This window comes from Choloepus didactylus, chromosome 8, assembly GCF_015220235.1.
Source record: "Choloepus didactylus isolate mChoDid1 chromosome 8, mChoDid1.pri, whole genome shotgun sequence".
NCBI classification, from domain to species: Eukaryota; Metazoa; Chordata; class Mammalia; order Pilosa; family Megalonychidae; genus Choloepus; species Choloepus didactylus.
The window spans coordinates 90,359,656-90,374,993 of record NC_051314.1 but is presented as its reverse complement, the minus strand read 5'-3'; the positions used below and the strand labels follow the sequence as shown (position 1 = coordinate 90,374,993).

Sequence of the window (15,338 nt, the reverse complement as noted above, 5' to 3'; positions counted from 1 at the left end):
TCTTTTAAGAAATAGTGAGATTCTCCAGACCAGGTTCACATTCCACACAACTTCCCTCATCCTGTCGAAAGTCTGAAGACATATTATCTGGATACACAGACTAAGCCCAGTCTTGGAGGACTGGGTAAACACATGCATGCTGAGATAATCTCTCCACCCTGACTCCCAGCCCTCGCCCCTCCCTTGATTCCAATAGAGATGGCTCCCAGGCTCACACCTTCCAGGCAGGGGCTTGGAAGGTCTTCTCTGGGTGATCTCAACGGCCAAAGAAGAGAGTCCTAGAGAAACTGATGCAGATATTGTTTCTTTATCCTCTAAAGGGCCATTGAGAGTACCCCAAGTAAAGCTACTGTCAACAAGCCCCATTCATGAGAATCAGGCCTCAAATCAGCCTTGTTTTTTCCCACTCTTAAAATATAGGCAGACAAGGAAAGAATGCCTGACATCTGCAGAAAGATATTGCTATGGAAGATAAGAGTCCAAAATAAACAAACAAAAAAACCAACTTGCATCCACATCACAAAGATACAATCAACAAAATCCAGACTGTGGGAAACTCTATAAGACAAATGGCCCAATTTCTTAAAAAAAAATAAATAAAATAAAATTTGCATGGAAAAGAGTTTGAGAGAAATGAGGAAAACTATAAAATTAAAGAAACTTAAAAGATGTATCAATCAATTGTACTGTATGGACCATATTTGGGTATTGATCTGAACAATCCAATTGTTTAAAAATTATGAGACAATCAGAGCAATTTAAATGGTGGTTGAATATTTGATATTAATTGTTAATTTCTTAGGTATAACAATATTATGATTATGTTTTAAGTATCCTTATATTTTAGCGATGCAGTCAAACCTCATTATTCAGATTTTGTAATTGCAAATCTGCCTACTCACTAAAATATATTTGTAACTCAAAAATCAATACTCATGGTGCTTTCACAGTCATTCATAGATCTGTGCAGAGCAGTGAAAAGTTTGCATCAACCAACAGGCACCTTCCTAGCTGAGGTTGAACAAGGCGACGCTCTGCCTTCTTGTTTCAAGTCTCAAAATGTAAGCAAGTATCCTTATCACAGTATTTAATGCCAGATTTTCTTGTATTTTTGCACTTTTTGTTGGTGATTTCACTGTTTAAAATGGCCCCCAAGTACAGTGCTGAAGTGCTCTCTAGTGCTCTTAAGCATGAGAAAGCTATGGTGTGCCTTACTGAAAAACTACATATGTTAGATAAGCTTCGTTCAGGCATGAGTTACAGTGCCATTGGCTATGAGTTAAATGTTAATGAATGAACAATATATTTCAAATACCATGTCTTTAAACAGAAAAATACATAAAACAAGGCAATGAATGCATTGATCAGATTATGAAAATGCAGCCTAACCTTACATTTTCCCTAAGAGCAATGGTTTAATATTCACTAATTCAATGTTTCTAGCAACTTCATAGAATATAACTACCGTGAATATTGAGAATTCACAGTAAATACTGAAATATTTATGAATGATATAATATAGCTAGAATTTGCTTCAAGACAATGTGGATGGAGGATTGATTAAATGAGTTAAGCCATGGGATGAAGGGAACACAAGAATTTTCATACTACTCTCTCTACTTTTATATGTTTGAAATTTTCCATATTAAAAGAAAACTGTCATCATAATCCTCAGAGAAGACACTGAAATCATAAAGCAGAAACAAATCATATAAAAAAGAAGCATGCAGAGAATTTTAAAAGGCTCCTGGAAATAAAAAATAATAATCAAAATAAAATGTTTAATGAAGAGTTGGGAGTAAAATAAAGACTCATCACAGAAAGTACAGTGAAAAGTTATAGAAATGAAAATAAAGACTTAAAAATTAGAGAGTTATTCTAAAAGGTCCAAAATCTGGGGTAACTGTTTCAGAAAGAGAGAAAAGAGAAACAGAAAGAAGGAATCTATCAACACAATAATGTAACAAAATTCCCCAGAACTGAAGGCCATAAATTTCTAAAAGAAAAGGACCTACCAATCGCCTAACACAATGGGTGAAAATAGGCCCACATCAAGTCACATCATTTTGAAATTTCAGGATATTGAGAACAAACAGATTTGACAAGATTCCAGAAGCAAAAACAAAAACAAAAAACAAAAACCACCAAACTGGCTATTTGTAAAAGAGCAGGAATTGAAGGTATATGGGACTTCACCACACAAAAAGTTAGAAGCCAATAGAACATCACCTTCAAAATTCAGAAGTAAAATTATTTCCAACATAGAGTCCTATATCTAGCCAAACTATCAAAGGTGAGGGTAGAATAAAAACATTGTCAGATATGATGGTCTCAAAAAAGTTCTTTCCATTCACCATTTCTCAGCCACAAAAGCAAGGAAACATATCCAGAAAGACATGGAATACAGAAAACAAGGGGTCTAGAACAGAAGAGAAGTGCAGGGAGCTCCCAGATGGTAAAAAAGGGAGATTCCAAAATAAAAGTCTACTCTCAATGCCTCGGTTCTCTTATCTGTAAAACAGTGAACTAACAACATGGCACCTCCCTTGCAGAGCTGTTGTAAGGACTCAGTATAGAACACTTAGAGTAGGACTGGCACAAAGTAAGAGCTACAAGAGTTGCTGTTGTTGTCATCATCATCAAAGAATTGACTCTTTACATTGTTAACATATAACTTGGTATATTACAATAACTAAAAAAAGAAAGAAAGAAGGAATCAATGTAATACATGTTTCTGAACTGAAAATATTTCCAGCTTTGGGATGACTGAAAATAGTCACAGAATCAGGGTTTTGGATTTTTCTAGTGAAATTTCCTTGTTTTAATGATGAAGAAATTAAAGCTCAGAGTGGTTAAGTAATTGGCTTAAGATTTCATAGCCATTTAGAAGAGGAGTTGGAACAAGCACTCAGAGGTCTTACTTCAATGCACTGATAATCAGAAATGAACCTACCCAGCTACCTCTGGGGTGTCCTCCGAGGGTCAGAGTTTCACAACACAAAAAAAACACCACAGAAATGTCCTGTCCAACTCCATCCTGTTCCTGTAAAATCTGGCACTTGGTTCATGATATATATAAGCAGAAGGATTCACCCAAGGTCAAAAGGAGAAGAAGCTACAGTTGGATTTACTAAGTTAGGTTGGCAATCAGGAATAAAAGGTATGGAGTTCAATGCCCTTCAGAGGGTGTTTCAATTTTAGGAATTGGACACCTAGGAAGGCCACCTTTAGTGGGTTTACAGACAGATGTAAGAATATCAATCCCCAGGGCTACGGACCAGTATGGAGCAGCAGGAATGAGGCCTGGAGGGGAGCTTCTGATCCTTGAGTAATGGATGCTCTTGCACCACAGTTTTCTATGTTTTTCTAAAGCAGTATACACTCTCTGTCAATTAGCAGCCATTTTGGTCACTGCTTCCAAGGAAGTGATGCTCCCATCAAAACCACGCGGCAAGGAAGAGTGTTGAGCCATGTCAGTGAAGAACAAAGAGCCAGGGGAGAAAGGACAAGTTCCTGGGAGAGGAGGATTTCCTCTCCCCTCACTCAGGCACCACTGAGCAACACTCGTACCCTCTGAGCTTAGAGGGAAAAATCAGGCTTGGTGAGAATTTCTTGGTATAAATTCTATGATCTGTCTTGGTCTTATTCCAACTAAAAACAAGTCCTCTGTACATGTGCAGAAAGTCCCATTCAACAGTTTGAAATGAACTTATTTTAAAAGAAATTTTCCCATCTTCTTTTTACTGTATCTCAGAGGAAAAGTACATGCTAATTTCTCATCTTCAAAATACTGAAAATTTCTTGAATATTTATTACAAACAAATGTATATTACCTCTAGATATAGTACATGCTCCACAGCAATCCAAATACCCGAGTGGTGACTGGCTGGATTAAATACCTCTTAATATTTTGATGACTTAGCAGAGACTTAAAGTGACAGGTAAAGAGCCACAAATATAAAAAATGCTATTTTCAAAATGTTTAATCCTTTTTAGACATGCTAATTTCAGTATTTTTGATTAATAAAAAGATTTTTTTTTTCCTTCCTCTTTCTTGTAAGCATCAGATGCATTCTGGAAAATCATTCAAACAATATAAAAGTACATATTGGAAATAAAAACTATTTTGCAATATTTACAATTTCTCCCAACCAAAATACACAGAAAGTACAGTTTTAAAAGTGAAAGTACTTTAGTGTCAACACTCACAGAAAAAGTAGGATTCCGGTGTTTGCCATCGCATAGGCGAGTCCCAAAATCCCACTGCCCATAATGGCGTTGCTTAGGTTAAAAACAGACATGCCTAAGGAGGTTGTTCCTGGAATCTGAACAAAGAAACAAACATTTACACTAAGCAAAACAGTCCCCAAAAAAGTTCAAGCCAAATCCTTTAAAGCACTATTAGGCAGCAACATGGAAATAAAATTCAAGAAATCCTTCCTTAGTGGTCTAGTTATTTTCTTAATGGGTTTCAGGAGAAAATACATATGATATGAAAAGTATCCTGGTTAATATACATAGCTATTCTTTGGTCCTATGCTACATGAATTAAAAACATCTGTCCCAACTGATGTGATTTTAAAAAGCATATTTTATTATAATGACACTTACATATTCATCACATTTCTTTTTTTCCAAATGGCTGTTTGTGAGACTTCTTCTACTTTCACGATCAGAAATAAACTTGCTGTAAAGACATGTATAATACATTTAACCTCATGATAATGATTTGAAGCTTAACATTATGACTAAGTGATTTATTACTTACCAAAACACAGTATACATGAAAAGTTACCAATCAGTTCCCTAAGGTTGAGAGTACTATTCAAAATCCCCTCCCATTTTATTTTGTATGCCAATATTAATTAGTTATCTACATACTTATTTTTCCAAATAAAATATAATGCTCCAAGGAGAGGTACTTTGCCTCATTCATGTTTATGTCCCTCACTCTATCTAGTACAAAACATTGTGAAGAGCAGATGCTCACTTCAGATGACATGAAAGAGAACCAAAAGTCCGAAAGAGCTATGTATTTCAAATCATTTTAATAATAAATTAAAACACTATGTACCATGTAAGTTAACTTTTATAAAGTTTTTTCTCTAATTGGAAAATTAGATTATGTCAAGATTACTATAAAGCCAGTATTTAAAAGAATACTTAAAAAACAAAACAAAACAAAACCAGAATACTGAAGATAAGGCTCCTTCTAAGCTCACATTCTTGGAGTCAAGAAAATTATTAAATAGGAATTACCTCTCCCATGTAAAAAAGGAAACAACTGTTTCTCCATCAAACATTCATTCAGCACCTGCTATTTGCAAGTCACTGGGACAGGTGATGGGGAAGATATGGGTATATACTCCAGGCACTAGGCATAGGAGTTCAGATTAGGAAATTATGGGGGAAGGGGTGGTAGGGATGGGATAGGGGCATGGTCAGAGACAGAATTTTATGAAAGCATGGGATTCAGAACTTGAATTCAAATTGTCACTAGTTCTAAGAGCCTGGGCATGTGACCTCCGTTTCCTCATCTGTGAAATGGGAGTGATCCTACTACATTATCTCATAGTATTACTCAGAGAATTAAACTAAAGAGTGTGTAAAACATCAGTACAGTGCCTGGGAGGGAGTAAGAGCAACAGATTTTTGCTATCCCAGGGGACATGGGACTTGAGTTGGGATAGGAAAAATTCAGACAGGCTGAGTGGACTAAACTATGTGCAAATATATGGAAGTAGGAATTAATAATGCTCTAAGAGACCCCAAATATATCCAGTAGGGTTAATACCAGAATCGTATGGCCTATATTTCTAATTTTCAAAAATTCCCCGTCAAAGAAACCAGTGCTTTTATCAAAGAGAAGTGCACTCATAGGCAAAGTGATGCACATATTAGTAAGACATGTTAGGGAAGCTCTTTAGTTCTTCTAGGTCTGGAAATTTAATTATCTAGTCATGGTAAAAACTGACCACAATGAATTTTTCATTGATAAATGTAAAATGACTTGAACTGGAAAATTTTACAGAAGCATATATCTTTAAACTGTACATTATCTTTATATACACTTTTTTGAATGATATACTACTTTGCAATAAAAATTTTTTTAAGAAACACATATCAATGATGTTAGTCTATTTGCTTATTTATTTCATCTTCTATGCAAGAGATTTGGATTCTCCTGGCATTGCTTCTCAAAGTTGGTGTTACTTCCCAGGCTAAATCGAAGGGAGACAACATACATATTACAAAATTACCATGAGACCAACACTTGGTATGAGCAGCACAAACTGCTGTTCATTCAATTCAACAACTGCCTTTGCTTAGGATCTGCCCATGACTGTGAGGGAGCAAAAGGATGTGGAAGAAAAACTCTGCCTCCTGACACGCAGGAGAGACTGCAACAGCTAACACCAGTATATGAACATTGGGCCTTGCACAATTAAGATGAGATAAGGAATCCAGAGAACTACTACTGGGGGCAGAGGAGGGGGTTAGTCAGAGGAAACGCACACGCAGAGACTTGTGAAAGGCAGCAAATGACACAATGAAAGCAGTATCTCTGGAGACTTGTGTCACCCAAAAAGATATGTTGCCGTCCTAGTCCCACAACCTCAGAATATGACCTTATTTGGAAAAAGGGTGTCACAGATGGAATTCGTTAAGGAGAGGTTCTGCTGGCGTAGGGTGGGCCCTTACTCCAGTAGGACTGGGGCCCTTATAAGAAGAAAAGAGACACAGAGAGAGATGCACAGGGAGGAGACAGCCCGAGAAGGAGGAGGCAGAGGCTGGAGCTTGGCTGCCACAAGACAAGAGAAGCCCAAGGTCCCCTAAGCTGGAAGAAGCCTGGCCCTGCCACACCTGGATTTCAAACTTTGGGCTCTGAAAGACTCTGAAAGAATAAACTTCTGTTGTTTTAAGCCACCGAGTTTCTGGTAATTTGTGCAGTGGCCCTAGGAAACTAAGACAGAGACCAATTCTGACAGTTTAATATCACTTCTGCTAAAGATGGGTTTGACCTTTCTTTTGGCTCTTTTATATCTTGCCACAGAAGTGAGGTTTTCAGTTCTGGCTATGGAGTGGCAGGGGAAAACACACAGGCAGCCAGAGTAAATGTGAGTGCTGGATTTTCCAAAATAAGATGGACTCATATTTAAGCATTGCCATTTAATAAAAGACTGTATTGAATCAGGCTGATTTTAACCAATTCAGGTCTACCAAACCTTAATACAACAGGTCCTCCATTTGCCTTTCTTGTGGAAGGCCTTGTTTTCTAAAGAGATTGTAAATTGTTTTTAAATCAAGGGAAAAGCCTGAACATTTTCAAACAAACCGAAAGAAACACCAATAAACCACCTCTTATGGACAGATCTAGGTTCCCAGGAGAATGACACTCCTCGGAATTGGGGGCAGAGGACCAGTGGGCAGTACCCATGACAGGCTCTCAACAGGGTCAAAAGTTGTGCAACCGGAGAATTCGGTCCCTGAATGACTGCCAGTTATTTATTGCAGAAAGAGTATAATGATATTGACTTGCAGAGCTGTTTTAATAAATAACCATTAAAAAGCACCTAGAACGTTCTGCTTGTCGAGTGCCTCCCTGATTCCTCCACTTCTGTTTCACTTTCTGCAGGAAGACTTAATAGGTTTTCCCCAAAATCTTCACTGGATCCCCCACTGAGCAAGTTTCAAGCACAATTTCCTCAGTTTGCAATTCCAGATTCTGCTAAATTTGATTTTGCCTCAGTGGTTCAATATTAGCTCCCCCTGCTCCTCAGGATGATCCTCTAAGAGGCGGTGAGGGCTGAGACAAGGACAGTGCCTTCTGGGAGCTCAGACTGAAAACTGAGGCGGCAGTGGGAATCCACTTACTTCAGAAGACCCTCGGTTGTCCTCTCAGCCAATGCCTTCCTGTCAGTTCAAAGCCTTCTTCCGTGGGTCTCCTGCAATCCGGTCTGAACTGAGTTGTTCTGACTCTGACCTACTTTTACCTTTTCTGTAGCACACACTGTGCCAACTAAACACATCTTGCAACCAGAATGCATCTGTCTCTCCGATGCAGGCCCTGTCCTGAACGGTTCCTGAGCATTACACCTCAGCGGAACCCTCAATGAACTGAGCACGCAGGGACCTGCTGGTTAGGAGTTAGGGAGTAGCTTAGACTGCAGGGAAAGCTAGCTCAGTAAGAATGAAGTCCTTAAAAAAAGCCTCTTGATTCTCTTTAGGATGTTTCTTCTTTTTCTTCATTTTGGTCTTTAAATATTTGCTTTGTATTTCTGTAAACTTAAAAAAAAAATAAAACCAACCTATTCGTAATGGAAAATTCAGTTCAAAATAACTAGGTCAAGCAGTTTATCACAAGTTTTGCTACCTGACCATTTTCAAAATACAACTGCTTGTTAAAAAGCACTGACCTCTGGCCAAGAAATTGTTTTAAAATTACTCTTTATTGACTTAAAACTGTGCTATGGGAAGAGAAAGTGACTTTGACACATGGTCTCCAGATGACAAAAGTATTATTAAGAGAAAGTTTTCACTGGGTCAGTCTGTACCAAGTATTAGGTAACCAATTGCTCTGTGAACAAAAAAAATATAAAAACCTACAATGGCTGAGTTGGCGGCCCTGAATGGACAAAGCCTTAAACAGTGTGTAGGCATTACATTTAAACACAGTGTGAAGGTAGGTGAGCAATACAGAGCTGTTATGTAAAACCAAAACTAAACCATTCTCAGCAACAACACTGCAATTAATGATAGGTCTGACATATAAAATAATCTTCTTATTTTAATCTCTAGCAGTCAGTTCTAACTAGATTATAGTGATTCATTCAAGGATTCATAACACAAAAGATATGAGTAACTGAACTGAAATGATGTTCCCTAGTTCCTTCTCTGAAATTCATCTTTCTATTAAAAAAGGAAGAGAATGGGAAGAGAGAAACAAGTAACAAAGACATTGGAAAACATGAAAAAGAACTAAAGAAATGGCAGCCATTTAAAAAGTAGGGAAGACTGAGAGGCAAGCAAAGCCTTATTTGATGAATAAGGCTACTGAAAATAGGAGGAGTCTTTAACAGAAGCAATTAAAGCAAGGGAAGAATTTTTTGACTTAGAAATTGAATGTAGGAGGAAGTTATGGAACCTTCTTCCTTAAGGTAAAGAAACAATATTAGGAGAAAAGAAGGGATAACTTTTAAAGGGTCTTTCCATTCCAAAATGACAAAAAAAAATTTAGTACACGTACTCTGAAAGATATACAAGGACATACACAGACAAAAAAAAAAGGCTGATGCAGGATGTAATGTTAAGAGTTACCCTCAATTCTTTCAAGAACAAAAACTGATGGAAAACTCTCAAATTTTTTTAAATGCTTCCTGGATCATAACAACAACTATACATAGAGATGAAAACAATAGCTGACAAATGTTTAAATGTGTGAATATTAGCCAGGATATGCCCAGGATAATCTACTAATATTTCACCAAATTAATAATAATCAGCAATCATCCAAAACCTAAAGCGGAATTATTGTTCCTTGGAGTGGAGAGGAAAAGAGTCCTTGCCAAAGAAAGAGAGATGTACTTTTATCAATATAGACTATTCTCATAAGAAAAGGGTTACTATTGCCAGAGGCTGTGCCAAATACTTCACTTGGATTTTCTCATCTATCACCACAATATATGTGGTCGGTGCTATTTATTATTAACTCCATTTTAGAGAATTTAAGTAACTTGCATAAAGTTACATTATTAGTAGCCAAACTGTTCAGCCAGGATTTGAACCCAAGTGGGCTTATTACAGAATCTGAGTTCTTAAACCCACAAAACAATACTGCATTTAATACATCCCAACAATCCCGTGAGGTAAGGTATTCTTATCCTGTCTTACAGGGATAGAACTGAGGCTTAGGGCACAAGATCACACAACTAGCTTTCGATAGAGCCGGGATTCAATACAGGTCTAACTCCAAAGCCAAACACATAACTAGCAACTATCTCTGTCTCTCTCATTCATTAATTCAACAAGTATTTTGTAACGTCCACCCTGAACCAGGCATTATGACAGGTAAGATAGGAGAAGAGATATATAGACAATTAGGACAGTCCCTTCGCTGAAGAGGCTCATGCCTAGAGGAAGTCTAGATCTTGCTACTCAAAGTGTGGTCCATGGACCAGAGGAATGGGCATCACCTGATAGTTGCTAAAAATCACTCTCAAGCCCCATCCCAGACCTACTAAATCAGAATCTACATTTAAACGAAGTTTTCAGATGTTTCATATGCACATTAAAATGTAAGCAGCACTGGTCTAATGGACATTCTGAAAAGTTCTTCTGTTCCTCAGAACTTTTGTTGAGTTGTGACTACAACTCAAAAATCAGGGCATGAAATAAATTGAACTGGAATAAGTCCAGAAGTGTCTTAAGGCCCAAATGGTTCTACTCTAATTTTTTAACTAGACTTAAAATAATGACTCTTACATTACCCTGGTGGGGAGTTACCAGCTAGATGCCAGGTAACCAGATATCAGTGGTCCATCTGTCTTGTTTTCAACATTTTCTCTAGCACTGTTATCTAGAAGTTCACCATTTTAGAGGGTGGTTTCCTTAGATACATATAATTGGGCCTAGTTTTCTTCCATGAATATCAGAATGATACAAGAAGAGTGGGGAGATTCGAGTGTGACTTTTGTAGGAATCAGTGACTATTAAGATATGCCAATACAATAAGCCAGTTCAACCAATCCGGACCTTGAATAAAACATGTCTGGGGTCTTTTAAAGTTTTTATTTACTCTTATTGGCTTCATGCATTAATATGCTGTTTTTAATTTTAATTGTCCAAGAGCCAGAAATGAAGCAAGATTAATGGACTATGTCAGTGGAGAAGGGGAGATAAAATAAAGAAATAAACACACCGCATAGCATTTGCAATAATGGAACCAAATTCTGCAAAACAAGTGGTCAACACCTAACAGCTCTCTCCTTCTCCTAACGCATTGCCTTACTCATGACGTATGGGGACGTTGAGCATATCTGGGCAAGGTGCCCAAGTCAGGGGTGAGAATGGGTGATCCTTCCACCTGCTGCAAGTGTCAATCACTTCAATTATTTAATTTTTAATAAGTAAACTTTTAAAAAATCAAGCTGATTCCAAACTGATTATAAATGACTCTCATTTTAAGGATCTCAAGGTTTGCAATGCTTTGAGATGAAGCTTTGTTATAAAACCAGAATTTCCTACTTGTGAAATGGTTAGAACACCTTCTGCTGTAACTGGAAGTCAGTAGTGACTACAGAACTCTCCAGGAGTAAAGAGCATAAGATGGCACTGGAAGAGTTTAACACAACTATTCAAAACTGGCTCTTCCACCAAACCCAAAGACAGGTGCCCTTGGACGAGTCACTTTATTTCTGTAAGCCTCAGTTTCCTCCTTTGTAAACTGAATTTTTTAATTTTCTTTATTTGCAAAAGAATATTTGCTTTGCATGATAGTTATAAGGTTAAGTGGTAATGTATGTGAAACACCTGGCACTCAAGAAATGGTGGTGATTAGCATTACCCAAAAAAGGTGAAAGAAGTAAACATGAGTCCAATAATAAGAAACATCACCTTACACAGTAAATAATACTTGAGTGGTAATGAGGAAAAGTCACCTCTAAGAACATATAAGGGAGGAAAAAAAGAAGAGGCAGGGGCCACAACTTCTCGGGTATGTAAGGATGGCAGCTAAGCCCTATGCTGCGCTTTCAATTACAGACTATATCAGAATGTACAGCAGATTGTCACAAATGATTTTTAGGAAGCTATCTGATGAGCTGACATAATGTTTTTATACTTCCCCATCCTAATTTTCTCTTGACACCCCCTACCCTGCCCCACCAAAGTCTACCATCGGTGATGTGTTCTAATAAGTTGTCCTATATACCCTGCTCTCTTCTCCTAGCCTTTTAGGAGGTCTCATGCTTCCAACAAGCCACACCACTAACCCTGAGGCAGTTGGGCTTCCTGCTAAGACTCCTAAGGCTCCACACAAGCTGGCTATGCAAGCAGCAGGTCAGAGAATCCTCCAACTGATAGATTCTTTTTGAGCTATAAGGAACCGTAAAAGTATTTAGTTCTATTCTAATAACTTAGGAAACACAGGACTCAAGAGCTGGAAGGATGTGTTTGATCGAGGTCACGGTCAGTGGCTGAGCTTCCAGGCCAGTACTCTTTCCACCCTGCTCCCCAACCTCCTCCCTTCTGCCTCTCCTCTCACTCATGGTATCTTTTATGTTCTTTCTCCTTCACATACATTTTTCTACTATAGTTTCTCATAGAGCCATTTGGGCTCAACTATTATCATTTTTAAAATCCACATGAAGAATGATGTAGAATGTAGTTTTAACACAGAAACATTGGCAATTACGACTTTGACCATTTCTTGATTAAAATGTGGGCGAGGTCAGATGTCTGTAGTACACATTCAGATGCGGGGTGTAGTGAAATTCCAATTCCAACAGTCTAATTCATAAGCACTGAGCTTTGGAAAGTTAGGCCTGATTGGGGTCCAGTGTATTTATACATTTTTATTAGAGTCAATTGAATGACTTGAAAGGATGAACAAATTACTTTCCCATTTGCTTTTGCAGCCTATGCCCAACAGATGTCACATAAGAAATTCAAATTATATCTTCAAATAGAGCACAACTTTAGTAATGAATAATTCAAGAGAATAACTGAAAATCAGAATACCTTTTTAGAGCCATTTCTTGCATTGGATAAAAACTGTTAGTGGAAAAATACTCACTTATTTATTTGACCATTTTCAACTTCAGTGAAATCATTGGAATCATTGCTAATGTTGTCATCCTCGGGCACAGTCATGTTTTGCAACTCGGTTAATTCGAGTCCACTTTTGAAATGCATCATGTTTAGGAAGTATCTTTACTCAAAAAATTGGTCCAAATTCTCCTGTTCCAAGTGTATTACAAGTAGAGAGCTGCAACAGTATAAGCTTGACACTCCTAAAATACAACAAAATGAAAAACAATTAAACATATGAGTAATGCCACTGATTAAAAATGAACTAGTACAGTCTTCATGGCGAAGATGGCTTCGGGCAGCGGGACAAAAAATTTGGACTTTCGCTGAAAGTGGGACAAAGATGAATAGGAGAAGCTCGCCAAGAAGAAGCTCATGGAAGAGAACCAGTCAAGTGGGAACTTCTGTGGCACAGGGACTACAAAGTGGACCTGGAATCTAAGCTTGGGAAGACAACTGTCATTCCCAAGACCACCCCGCAATCTGAGATGGGTGGATGCTACTGCAGTGTTTGTGACTGTGTGGTGAAGAACTCCATCAACTTCCTGGATCATATTAATGGAAAGAAACATCAGCAAAACCTGGGTATGTCTATGCATGTGGAACGTTCTACCCTGGATCAGGTGAAGAAATGCTCTGAAGTCAACAAAAAGAAGATGGAAGAGAAGCAGAAAGATTATGATTTTGAGGAAAGGATGAAGGAGCTCAGAGGAGGAAAAGGCCAAAGCCTACAAGAAAGAGAAGCAGAAGGAGAAGAAAAGGAGGGCTGAGGAGGACTTGACATTTGAGGAGGAGGATGGACTTCTCCAGCTTTGGCTCCACCAAGAAGTTATTGAGGCTTTCTATGCTTGGCTTTTCACGGGGCCTAACTGTGTGTGTGTAATTTCTTTTTGGGCACCTGGGAAAAGTCCTTAAGAGTGGCAATGGGAGGGCTTGAGGGTGGGTGTTTGTGATTTCCCTCTCCCTTGGGAGGGCACAGGATGCAGAGTTAATGCTGTGGCACATTCTTTCAGCTGTAGTACATCACGGGAGTCACAGGACCTCTGCCCATCTGAGTTCCCAATAAAGATAAAACTTCCCCTTGTGAGGCTGCTTTCCCAAAACTCCCCCTGCATCTTTCCCTCTTTATCCATTCAATCCCTTGTCTGATCATCCTATGTTCTGCCTTTGTTTTAATTTTGACTCTTGTTGAGCCTGCAGCAAAAAGGTTCTCTGGGTCCCCAGTTTCCAGTTGATGGCCTATCCTTGGCCAGCCCCTTTCCAACCCCATCCCACGCTATGGATCTGTAGCCACCTGTGCATGCATGAGTACTTCTGCCTGGGCCAGTGGTGTGTATGGGTATGTGTGCATGAACCTCACAAAGAGGGGGCCTGAGCTAGAACCCCAGAGCATTGCTTCCCTGGGGTCTGATGTTCTTGGCTTCCCCAGAGCATGTAATAAGAAATTAAATGGGATGAGTGTTTGGTGTGGTTTGTGTCCAGTGAGTTTTTTAACCTTTGTTCTTCATATGGAGACTGTTATAGATTATGCTGTTTGTTTCATTTTATTGAGGATTTCTCTGTTATTGTCTTTCTTGTGAGCAGGCTCTTGGAAGGACCTTTTTGATGCAAAAAAGAAGAAAAAAATAGCCTCACTATGGGATCCTTGGGTCTCAGAGATTGTTCAACATGTATAATGAATGGCATTGACTGGGCCTGTTTCACATTTGGTGGGAACATTCCATATTCTTCCCTGTTTATATTTGTCTTTTTTTCCCACACTGAGGACTTCCATATAAAGCTTATTCTTAATTCTTCCTTCAGTTGAGCCCTGACACTTTTTTTTTTGGCTTAGGTTCCTTCAGCATCAGTTGTGTGTTCTTCTGCTGTGGGATCCTTATGGCACTTAGAGGAGTCCAGACAAAGCTTTTCCTATAATTTCAGCCTCCTTTGATCCATTTTTTAACAGATCATTTTCATTACTATCTACAGTTGGGCTAGGCACAAAGTTACTCAATCTTGGCACTACTGGCATTTTGGTCCAGATAATTTTTTGTTGTGGGGGGTTGCCCTGTGCATTTTAGGGTATTACAGCAACATCCCTATCCTCTACCCACTAGATGCTAGTAGCAACCTCTTTCCCCCCAAGCTGTGACAACCAGAGATGTCTGTGCTCCCTGGTTGGGTGGTGGATAGCAAGCAAAAGTCCTCTCCCTCCCCCAGTGGAGAACCACTGAGAAGCTGCCTTCCTGAGAATTAGATGGCACAGACTGGTTTATTAAAAAAAAAAAAATCTTTGATAACCCCTAGTCAGCTACTGTGCCAGGTCCGGGGAGGCAGGGGGTGGGGTGGGGAAAGGCCAGGAGTTATACAAACTTCAAGCAGAGGAATTCTTTAACAACTTGTTGGTTCTATACCATCAAAGAGGGATCTCTTTGGGTTAACAAGGCTGCCACCATATGGCCTGTTTATTTCTGCCTCATCTCTTCACACACCCTCTGTATCATCTGAACTACTTATGGGTTCCCCAAAGCACCCTCTCTTCCCTTATG

General features: G+C 38.7%; 1 protein-coding gene and 1 pseudogene across 1 annotated transcript in view; one reads left to right on the top strand and one right to left on the bottom strand.

Annotated features, from left to right (window-relative positions):
• SLC38A1 (solute carrier family 38 member 1) overlaps window positions 1-15,338 on the bottom strand; it is a 70,608-nt gene that overhangs the window by 39,523 nt on the left and 15,747 nt on the right. The window contains exons 2-4 of the mRNA XM_037845034.1: window positions 12,794-13,010; window positions 4,612-4,687; window positions 4,210-4,325 (exon numbers count right to left, since the gene is read on the bottom strand). Coding sequence (XP_037700962.1) covers window positions 4,210-4,325; window positions 4,612-4,687; window positions 12,794-12,915 — 314 coding nt within the window. The 5' untranslated portion in view covers window positions 12,916-13,010. The remainder of the gene's footprint in view (window positions 1-4,209; window positions 4,326-4,611; window positions 4,688-12,793; window positions 13,011-15,338) is intronic.
• On the top strand, window positions 13,096-13,723 carry LOC119541272 (annotated as a pseudogene).